Source organism: Vipera ursinii (assembly GCF_947247035.1).
Source record: "Vipera ursinii genome assembly, chromosome: 16".
Taxonomy (NCBI): domain Eukaryota; kingdom Metazoa; phylum Chordata; class Lepidosauria; order Squamata; family Viperidae; genus Vipera; species Vipera ursinii.
This window is the reverse complement of record NC_139529.1, coordinates 5,278,648-5,289,591: the sequence shown is the minus strand read 5'-3', so window position 1 is coordinate 5,289,591 and position 10,944 is coordinate 5,278,648. Positions and strand designations below refer to the sequence as shown.

The window sequence follows — 10,944 nt, the reverse complement described above, 5'->3', positions numbered from 1 at the left end:
AAGGAAGGAAGGAAGGAAGGACAGAGGAAGACTGGAGAAAAGGGAGGAAAGAGGAAAAAGAAGAGGGAAGAGGAAAGGAAAATGGGGAAGGAAGGAAGGAAGGAAGGAAGGACAGAGGAAGACTGGAGAAAAGGAAGGGAGGAAAGAGGAAAAAGAAGAGGGAAGAGGAAAGGAAAATGGGGAAGGAAGGAAGGAAGGAAGGAAGGAAGAAGACTGGAGAAAAGGAAGGGGGAAAGGGAAGGATCCAGGAAGTGGCTCTCCCATTTTTCTGTGCAAAAATCTTTATTGCATCAACAAACGTTTGGCCGGACTTGCCCGATGGAGACTCTGGTCCTTGCCCAGGGAGGCCTCCTCTCCAGTAGACGGGCCTCCGGTCCTTGCCCAGCCCACCATTCCGCCCCTCCCGGTGTCTCTTGGGGACAAAAAGCGAAATTCCAGCCCCAAATCCATCTTTTTTTTTTCTCCCCGGATAAGAGAACCTGGAAGAGAAGAGAGAAGGCACCGATGAGTCCCACAGGGCCTTCAGACACAACACCGGTCAAGGCAAAAAAAAAACCCCACGTCTCCCCCCCAAGCCAAAACTGCCAGCTTTCCTCTCCTTCATCCGTTTACTTTACTTTTCCTTTTTCTGTCCTTCTCTCCTTCCCTTCTCCTCCCTCCCTCCCTCTTTCTTTTTCTTTCTTTCTTTCTTTCTTTCTTTCTTTCTTTCTTTCTTTCTTTCTTTCTTTCTCTCTCCCCCTCTCCTCTCCTTCATCCATTTACTTCCTTTCTTTTCCTTTCCTTTATCTGTTCTCTCTTCTCCTCTTTCCCCTCTCCTCCCTTCTTTCTTTCCTTCTCTCTTTCCTCTCCCCCCTCTCCTCCCTCCCTTTTCTTTCTTTCTTCATTTCTTTCTCCCCTCCTCTCCTTCATCCATTTACTTTCCTTTCCATTTGTTTCTCTGTTCTCTCTTCTCTCCCTTCCTCTACCCCTCCCTTTCTTTCCTTTCCTTTTTTCTTTCCTCTCCCTCCTCTCCTCCCTCCCTCCTCTCCCTTCCTTTTTTCTTTTTTCTTTTTCTTTCTCTCCCCTTCATCCATTTACTTTCCTTTCCTTGTTTTTCTGTTCTCTCTTCTCCTCTCCTTCCTTTCTCTTTCTTTCTTTTTCTTTCCTTTCTTTCCTCTCCTCCCTCCCCCTCCCTTCCTTCTTTTTCTTTTCTTTCTTTTTCTTTATTTCCCCTTCATCCGTTTACTTTCCTTTCCTTGTTTTTCTGTTCTCTCTTCTCCTCTCCCTTCCCGTCTCCTCCCTCTCTTTCTTTCTTTTCTTTTCTTTCTTTCTTTCTTTCTTTTCTTTCTTTCTCTTTCTTTCTCTTTCTTTCTTTTCTTTCTTTCTTTCTTTCTTTCTTTCTTTCTTTCTTTCTTTCTTTCTTTCTTTCTTTCTTTCTTTCTCTTCTCCCTCACTTTTCTTTTTCTTTCTTTCCTTTTTTCTTTCCTCTCCTCCCTCCCTCTCCCTTCCTCCTTTCCTTTTTTCCTTTCTTTTTCTTTCTTCTCCTTCTCCCTCTCCCTCCTCTCCTCACCAGCCAGATGTTACAGCTCGTCCCGGGCTGCTGTGGGGAGGGAGCGACTGACAGGGCCCCTGTGGCTGATGCCGCGGGCGTCCTTCAGGGTCTTCCGCGAGCCGCTCCAGGCGGTTTCCCGCGAATCGTCGTCCCAGATGGTGGAAAACTCCGTGTCGCTCATCCACCCGGCGTCCCCTTCCCCCGCGTAATGGGCAGGATAAGCCAGGTAGGGCCGGATGGAAAAGGCCCGCAGGTCCCGGCTGCTGAAATGTCTTTTGTAATCCTCGCTGGGGGAGAGAGGAAAGGAGGGGAATTACGCACGGACTTTGCTGCAAAAACACAGGCAAGTCCTCGACTTACCCATCTGGAAAAGACCTTGTTTGCTGCTAAACCGGAAGTTCTCCTTAAGAAGCAAATAAACTCGAGTGCACCGGGTTCACACAAAATGAATGCCAACGAGCTTTGCGCCAAGGTCAAGGGCAGCTGGAAGGAAATCTGGTTACACCTATTGTAGAAAGCCATGGCAAATCTAGACAGCACACTAAAAAGCAGAGACATCACCCTGTCAACAAAAGTGCGTATAGTCAAGGCCATGGTCTTCCCAGCTGCAATGTATGGCAGTGAAAGTTGGACCATAAGAAAGGCTGAGCGCCAAAGAATTGAGGCCTTTGAACTCTGGTGCTGGAGAAGACTCCTGCGAGTCCCTTGGACTGCGAGGCGATCAAACCGGTCAGTCCTAGAGGAGATCAACCCTGACTGCTCTTTAGAAGGCCAGATCCTGAAGCTAAAACTCAAATACTTTGGCCACCTAATGAGAAGGAAGGACTCACTGGAGAAGAGCCTAATGCTGGGAAAGATTGAGGGCAATAGAAGAAGGGGACGACAGAGAAGGAGGTGGCTGGATGGAGTCACTGAAGCAGGAGGCGTGAGCTTAAATGGACTCCAGAAGATGGTAAAGGACAGGAAGGCCTGGAGGAACGTCGTCCATAGGGTTGCGATGGGTCAGACACGATTTTGCAGTTAACAACAACAAATTGTAGAAATGTTAGTCTTCGTGCCAGTGTATGGATCCAGCTTACACATTCCAGGTCAAACATCTATGGAGCCAGGGTTGCCCCCAAAGATGCTTTTTCAAAAGGCAACTGGACTCTGCTTTTCCTTGAAGACTTTTCCCTTCTCATCCGAGAAGCTTCTTCCAGTTCTTCAGAAGGCAACTGGCTTTTTGTTTTTCCTTGAAGACTTTTCCCTTCTCATACGAGAAGCTTCTTCCAGTTCTTCAGAAGGCAACTGGACTCTGTTTTTCCTTGAAGACCTTTTCCCTTCTCATACCAGAAGCTTCTTCCAGTTCTTCAGAAGGCAACTGGACTCTGTTTTTCCTTGAAGACTTTTCCCTTCTCATCTGAGAAGCTTCTTCCAGTTCTTCAGAAGGCAACTGGACTCTGTTTTTCCTTGAAGACTTTTCCCTTCTCATCTGAGAAGCTTCTTCCAGTTCTTCAGAAGGCAACTGGACTCTGTTTTTCCTTGAAGACTTTTCCCTTCTCATACGAGAAGCTTCTTCCAGTTCTTCAAAAAGCAACTGGACTCTTGTTTTTCCTTGAGGACTTTTTGCTTCTCATCCAGGAAGCTTCTTCCGTTCAGAACTTGAGAAGAAGCTTCTTGGATGAGAAGCGAAACATCTTCGGGAGGAGAAAAAAAAACCCCTCCAAAACTCCCCTTGCCTTTTGAAAAAAAACAAACCCTTTTGGACTTCCAGGTCAAACCTTCCTTGCAATTTCGGCTGTGGGGAAGACACCCTTTTGCCCTGCTCCTCCGCACTCAAGGACAGGAAAATTACACGTCTACGAGAAACAGAAATATTTCTAAATTATACGCTGCCTTCTTCCCTGTCCTGCCCCTGACACTGTCCTAATCTAAAACGAGTTGATTTCTGCCCATCAGGTCGGCGGGCTCCAAAAACCTTCTACCATTCACGGCTCATTTGGTCATTTGCAATAAGTCTTCTTCTCCTACCCAAGCAGCTACGAAGATCATCAAAGAGGACCTACCAAACTGTTCTCCATTCAGAAGGAGAATCAGAATAAGAGCTGGAAGGGACCTCGGAGGTCTTCTAGTCCAGCCCCCTGCTCAAGCAGGAGAACCTATACCATTTCAGACAAGTGGCTGTCCAGTCTCTTCTTAAAATCCTCCAGTGATGGAGCGCCCACGATTTCTGGGGGCCAGCTGTTCCACTGGCTGATTGTCCTCACTGTTGGGAAGTTTCTCCTTAATTCCAGGTTGCTTCTCTCCTTGACCAGTTTCCAACCATTGTTTCTTGTCCTGCCTTCTGGTGCTTTGGAGAATAGTTTGACCCCCCTCTTCTCTGTGGAGCAGTGGGCTAATGCCTCCTTAAGTAACACCAGCTGCCTGCAATTAGTGCTGGTTCGAGTCCCACCAGGCTCAAGGTTGACTCAGCCTTCCATCCTTCCGATGTAGGTAAAATGAGGACCCAGATTGTTGAGGGCAATAAGCTGACTTTGTAATAATGCCGCTTGGGGTGTGTGTGTGAAAGCCCTAACAAGCAGGCATATACATAGAATGAAGGCTACTGCTAAGCTTGTAAGCCGCCCTGAGTCTTCGGAGAAGGGCGGGATATAAATGGAATTAAAATAAAAATAAAATTAAAAAAATACTGGAATACTGCTATGATGTCACCCCCCCACTAGTCCTTCTTTTCTCTAGACTGGCCATTCCCAAATCCCGCAGCTGTTCCTCGTATGTTTTTGCCTACAGTCCCTTAATCGTCTTAGTTACTCTTCTTTGCATTTCTCCCCCCCCCCAAAGCCTCATATTTATCCTCAAAGAAAGCCTACAAAAACCGTGCCAAGTTATAGATTCGGCCCAAGGCCAATCTGATTTTTCGCAATTCCCCCTTGCTCCATTCCGCACGTTCTGCTTTTTTTTTGGAAAGACACGGTTGAGGTTTAGCAAAGGCAGAAGCTAACAAGAAGCAGATGAAGATTGGCTAGTAAGCACCAGCCCAGCTTGGATGGGGAAAAAAAACAAAACTCAGAATACGGGCTCCGTTTTAGCTTGTGCTAAACATAAATTGCTTTTGCATGCAGTCTGGAAGGGAAGCCAAATGGCTTGGCTGGGAGCCTTACAAGCTGGAAACTCATACGTTTTCCCTACTCCAATGTTACTCGCTCGAGCAGCAAGGAGTCTCGTTTGTTGGCGAGGTCACTTCTTACAAATTTGGAAACGGCCATTTCAGATTTGGGGGGGTCGGAGAGACAGAGAGATAAACTATGGACTTTCTTTGGCTGCAATAGCCTTTTTTTTTTACATTTCTTTTTCTTCCGTATGTCTCGCATTTCTCTTTCATTGCTTTGTTTTTACGGATTTGGTTTCCACCGCCATCTCGTGCTCTCTAAAGTCTTTCCCCACCGGCATTTTTCAACCCGAGACGCTCTGGATGTGGTCGTGGATTCCGACACCCATCGCTCTGAGCTGCACTTTCTACAGGCCACCCTCGGTTTACCACAGCTCCTTTAGTGAGCGTTGCAAGTCACAACAGCGCTGGGGGAAAAAAATGACTCGTGACTGGCTTTTCGCAGTCACAAACTTTCCATGTCAAAATTCGGACGCTTGACCAGGAAAGATATATTTCAGTTTGGAGGAGATGGATAAATTATATTCAGAACAAATATGGGACTAAAAAGTTCCACTTAGCTTATGAGTAGATTTTAGTGGGATATTGCTATTGGTACTTCGTTTGTAGTTATGTTAAAGGGGAGTTAAAGCACATTATGAATTTGGTTAATTGTACATTATGCATAATTTTTATTTAGAATATGATTATTGTAACTATGATCCTGTATTTAGCTCTGGGAAATGGGTGGGTTTGGGGTGGGAGGTATTTGGGGATATATTGTAAAATTTTGTTTTTGTAAAACTCTTTAATAAAATTTAAAAAAAAATTCGGACGCTTGACAACTGGCTCCTCTATACGACCTTCGGAGCGTCCTGGGGGAAATCACGTGATTTCCGCCCCTTTGCGAGGAAAAATGGAGCAAAATTCAAAATTCAGGCCTCCCTTCCCTCCTCTTCTGCAAAAAAGGAAGGGCCACCGTTCCCCCCCTCCCCAGGCATCCAACGAGCCAAAACTATCAATCCAGGCGCCAGCTTCTGCCTGTCAAAGGAAGCCCCCGGCTCTCGGATGCCTTTGCGCCCTTCTTCCCCCAGGCAGGGCGTCTCCGCACAACCTCAAAGCACCCACGAGAAACAAGGCAGAGACTCTGGCCAGCCAAAGCAAGAGACGGAGCCAAAATCGGAAGGCCAATGACCTCAGCCCTCAGCAATGAGGCTAGTTAAGGAGAGCCCGTCCATCTGCCCTCCAGATGACTCAGGACTGCAAAGGCCCACGATTCCCAGCCGGGTTGTGCAAGCAGTAAAAAATTCATCTCTCCCCCACCCCTCTTTCTCTCTCTCTCTCTTTCTCTCTCTTTTCTCTCTCTCTTTTCTTCATCTCTCCCCCACCCCTCTTTCTCTCTCCCTCTCTCTCTCTCTCTCTCTCTCTCTTCCTCACTCTCTCTCTCTGTCTCTCTCTCTCTCTCTTTTTCTCTGTCTCTCTCTCTCTTTCTCTCTCTCTCTCTCTTCCTCACTCTCTGTCTCTCTCTCTCTCTTTTTTTTTCTCTCTCTCTCTTTCTCTCTCTCTCTCTCTCTGTCTCTCTCTCTCTCTCTTTCTTTCTCTCTCTCTCTCTCTCTGTCTCTCTCTCTCTCTCTTTCTTTCTCTCTCTTTTTCTCTGTCTCTCTCTCTCTCTCTCTCTTCCTCACTCTCTCTCTCTCTCTCTCTCTCTCTTTTTTTTTCTCTCTCTCTCTTTCTCTCTCTCTCTCTCTGTCTCTCTCTCTCTCTCTTTCTTTCTCTCTCTCTCTCTCTCTCTCTTTCTCTCTCTCTCTTTTCTTTCTGCCTCCTTCTCCCTCTTCTCTTTTTCTTTTCTTCCTCCTTCTCTCTCTCCCTCTCCTCTTTTCTATCTCCCCCTCTTCTCTTTTCTTTCTCCCTCCTTCTCTCTTCTCTCTTTTTCACTCCTTCTCTCTCTCTCCTCTCCCCTCTCTTTCTCCCTCCTCCTCTCTCCCTTCTCTCCTTTTTCTTTCTCTTTTTTCTCCCTCCTTGTCTCTCTCTTCTCTTTTCTCTCTCTTCTCTTTCCCCCTCCCTCCCTCCCTTTCTTCCTCCTCCTCTCTCTCTCCCTTCTCTCCTTTCTCTTTTCTCGTTCCCTCGTCTCTCTCTTCTCTTTTCTCTTTGCCCCTCCCTCCCTCGCTCTCTCTCTCCCCTCTCCTCTCTTTTCTCTTTCTCTCTCCTCTCTCTTTCTCCCTCCTTCTCTCTCTTTTCTCTCTCTCTTTCCCCCTCCCTCTTTCTTCCTCCTCTCTCTCCCTTCTCTCCTTTTTCTCTTTTCTCTTTCCCCCTCCCTCGCTCTCTCTCTCCCCTCTCCTCTCTTTTCTCTTTCTCCCTCCTTCTCTCTCTCTCTCTCTTTTCTCTCTCTCTTTCCCACCTCCCGCAACCAGCAACATTAGCTCAAAAGCTTGCTTTGGCCCTATTTTTTACTAAAAGAACTGTTTTTTAATAAATAAATAAATAAATAAATAAATAAATAAATAAATAAATAAATAAATAACGGAACCGTTGCAGGGAAGAGGGAGTGAAAAGTGAGGGGGGAGGAAATAGGAGCTGCTATAAGATGTACCCGGTTTTCCTGAAAATAGGACCCAACTGGAAAAGGAGCCTTAACCTGACTTTTTTTTTCCAGGATGCTCGTAATATAAACCCTAAACCCCCCCCCCCCCAAAAAAAATAAGCCCCAGTTTAAGATCCTCAGCCAGACGGACTCATTTAGTACCGTATTTCCCTGAAAATAAGACCTGCCTGGAAAATAAGCTCTAATGCATCTTTTGGAGCAAAAATTAATATAAGACCCGATCTTATTTTTTTCTGGGGGGGGGGAGGGAGGAAAATATGTTAAGAGGGTTCGATTTTGGCTGGAGGAGTCGCGAAATGTTTCTCCAAGAAAAGGGGTCGAAACCCTAATAAATGCAAACTCCCCATCTCTGAGGTTTTTTTTTTTAAAAAAGCAGAATGAGGGAGAAGAAATGGACAGGGTGCAAAACAAAACCTCTCCCAGAAGGGCGGGGGAGAAATCGGCAGGAGACGGAAGGGAGGGTCCCGTAAAAGGGCTCAGCTGACTGGCTGGCACACCAGGTTCTTTCCCTTTTTTTTCTTTTTTTTTTCTCCTTTTGCCAACATTTTCAATAGGAACGTGCCCTTTTAAGAGGGGAGGGGGTTCCTCTCATTTCGGGCGAGGAGGAAGGTCAATCCTTACTTGGGGTGTTTGTCGTACATAATCGGCAAGAATTCATCCACAGGCAGGATTTTAGACAAGGGCCGTGCCTCGACCAGCTTCTGAGCCCCCCGTCGCGAGAGGACATAGGCCAACGTCCAGTAGGAATATTCGGGCACCACCAGATTGGGGATCTCCGCCACTGCTTCCTCCTTGTCGGAGTTGACTTGTTTCCTGCCCAAGTAGCTGAAAAGAGAGAAGAACAGAACAACAGAGCTGGAAGGGAGCCTGGAGGTCTTCTAGTCCAACCCCTTACTCAAGCAGGAGCTCCGATATCATAGTGGACAAATGGTTCTCCGGTCTCCAGGGATGGAGCACCCACAACTTCTGGTGGCAAGCTGTTCCACTGGTTAATTGTCCTCACGGTCAGGAAAATTCTCCTTAGTTCCAGGTTGCTTCTCTCCTGGATTAGTACGCAACTGTTGCTTCTTGTCCTGCCTTCAGGGGCTTTGGAGAATGGGTTGACCCCCTCCTCTTCTTTTGGATATTGGAACACTGCTATCATGCCACCCCCTACTATAGAATAGTATAGAACGACGGAGTTGGAAGGGACCTCGGAGGTCTTCTAGTCAAGCAGGAAACCCTGCAACATTTCAGACAAAATGGCTGTCCAATATCTTGTTAAAAACCTCCAGTGTTGGAGCACCCACAACTTCTGGAGGCAGGTAGTTCCACTGGTCAATTGTTCTCACTGTCAGGAAATTTCTCCTTAGTTCCAGGTTGCTTCTTTCCTGGATTAGCTTCCATGCGTTTGCGTCTTGTCCTGTCTTCCAGAATCACAAGAGTTGGAAGGGACCTTGTAGGTCATCTAGTCCAACCCCCACCCACCCCCACCCCCGCCCAAGCAGGAGACCTTACACCATTTCTGACAGATGGCAAATTGCACAAAGCACGTGACATACATCAGCTCCCAATCGAGTTGCGTCCGTTCCAACTCGTCCATCAGCTTCGCAAGGCGCCTCTTGAAGTAAGCCTCAAATCGGATGTCATCTTCCAGCACAAGGGATTTTTTTAGCCCTCTCTCGACCATCTGAATGACACGCACAGCAGACATCAGTGGAGATTGGAGGGGAATAATAATAATAATAATAATAATAATAATAATAATAATAAAAAATAATAACAACAACAACAACATCTGGCTGACTGTGTGAATAATAATAATAAATAAAATAACAACAACAAAACAACAACAACAACAACAACAACAATAATAATAATAATAATAATAATAATAATAATAATAATAATAATAATTGGAAGGGATCTTGGAGGTCATCTAGTCCAACCCCCTGCTCAGGCAGGAAACCCTATACCGTTTCAGACAAATGTTTGTCCAATCCCTTCTTAAAAACCTCCAGTGTTGGAGCGTTCACAGCTTCTGGTGGCAGGTTGTTCCCCAACCTGTTCTAACTGTCAGGAAATTCCTCCTTAGTTCCAGCTTGCTTCTCTCCTTGATGAGTTTCCATCCGTTGCTTCTTGTCCTGCCTTCAGGGGCTTTGGAGAACAACTTGACTCCCTCTTTTTTGGGGCAGCCCCTGAGATACTGGAAGATTGCTATCATGTCCTCCCTGGTCCTTCTTTCCATTAAATAAGACATATCCAATTCCTGCAACCGTCCTTCGTATGTTTTAACCTCCAGTCCCCTAATCATCTTTGTTGCTCTTCTCTGTACTCTTTCTAGAGTCTCGACATCTTTTTTTACATCGTGGTGACCAAAACTGGATGCAGGATTCCAGGTGTGGCCTTACCGAGGCCTTGTAAAGCGGTATTAACGCTTCACCCGATCTTGATTCTATCCCTCTGTTGAGGCAGCCTAGCACCGTGTTGGCTTTTTTGGCAGCTGCCGCACACGGCTGGCTCCTCTTTAAGGGATCGTCCACTAGGATTCTGAGTCTATTGCAAAAAGCTCCTCTGCTCTCCCCAGCCTGCTCTCCTTTAGTGTCGTGCCCGCTCAGAGGATCAACCCGAAAATTGGGAGGGTCTGGTTTGACTGATTGGAAACCCACCCTTCCCTGCTTGGCTTGAAGAACAGAATAAATTCGGTTTAAACGTTGAGGAACGGTTCGGCAGCCCTGCCAGAGTGAAAGCTGAATGATCCTGTTTGATGCTTAACGAACGGGAGAAGGAAAAGGATTAAACAGACCAAGGGATATAACTTGACTAGCAGCCATTTTTTTCCCCTGAGATGAAACATACTTTGAAATCAAGACATGTTTAGTTCTGATTTCGCTCATCCCGGTCACCAGGATGGCCTCGAAGAGCCAGGAGGGCGCTTGGTTGGAAAAAAGGAAAGACAAACCAGGTTTTAAACCTGGGTCGCACCTCTTTCCAGACATGGTGGTGACTGAGGAAACAGCCAACTTCCCCTTTGGTGAGGGTCCTCCCCGAAAAGGGGTCATAATATCCGGGCAGTAAGTCGACGCCGAGCTTCTTGATGCTGCTGCTATTCAGGGCTCTGGCGGAGAGAGAGAGAGAGAGAAAAAAAAAATCAAAGTATTGCTGTGCCTTTGGTGAGATTTGGAGACTTCAGGAAGGCGTTTGCGTCCCAGGCGGCGCTTAAAAGGCAAACTGCTGCTGAAGCTGGAGGCTTTGTCACAGCCTTTGGCAAAGCTTGGCCTTGCGTTCCGCCTCTTGGCCACCACCCGAACGTGGGTTCTCTTGGAAAGGCGGCACAAAGTCCAGGACCCCTGCCAGGTTGGGAAAGACAACGTAACCCATCAGCCACCTGCCGTCTACGGCGTCAACCAGCAAGGGGTCTATTTCCAGCTCGAAAAGGGCCTCCAGCATGCGCTGCCGCCGGTCCGGGCGTCGGGCCAAGTTGATAAGAAACACCTGTGAGAAAAGGGGGACAATGAGGCGTTAAGATTGGGAAGGGTCTTTCGAGGGCATCTAGTCCAACACACACACACAGACACACACACACAGACCCCCCCGTTGCCCAGTGCAAGCAAATCCGCTTGCTGTTCTTTCCCTCACCTCATCAAACCCGATCTTGGTTGGATGCTTTGGGGGGACGTAGAGGTGCCTGGAGCGGGACATGGG

General features: G+C 47.0%; 1 protein-coding gene across 1 annotated transcript; it reads right to left on the bottom strand.

The window, feature by feature from the left end:
• Window positions 1-91: 91 nt before the first annotated feature.
• On the bottom strand, window positions 92-10,941 carry CERCAM (cerebral endothelial cell adhesion molecule; the record flags this gene model as incomplete). Its single annotated transcript, XM_083375205.1, has 7 exons — window positions 92-479; window positions 1,550-1,818; window positions 7,882-8,085; window positions 8,802-8,929; window positions 10,225-10,357; window positions 10,628-10,734; window positions 10,879-10,941. 6 exons carry the CDS (start codon window positions 10,939-10,941, stop codon window positions 1,560-1,562), a joined length of 894 nt encoding a protein of 297 aa, XP_083231331.1. The 3' UTR covers window positions 92-479; window positions 1,550-1,559.
• Between the last annotated feature and the right edge of the window lie 3 nt (window positions 10,942-10,944).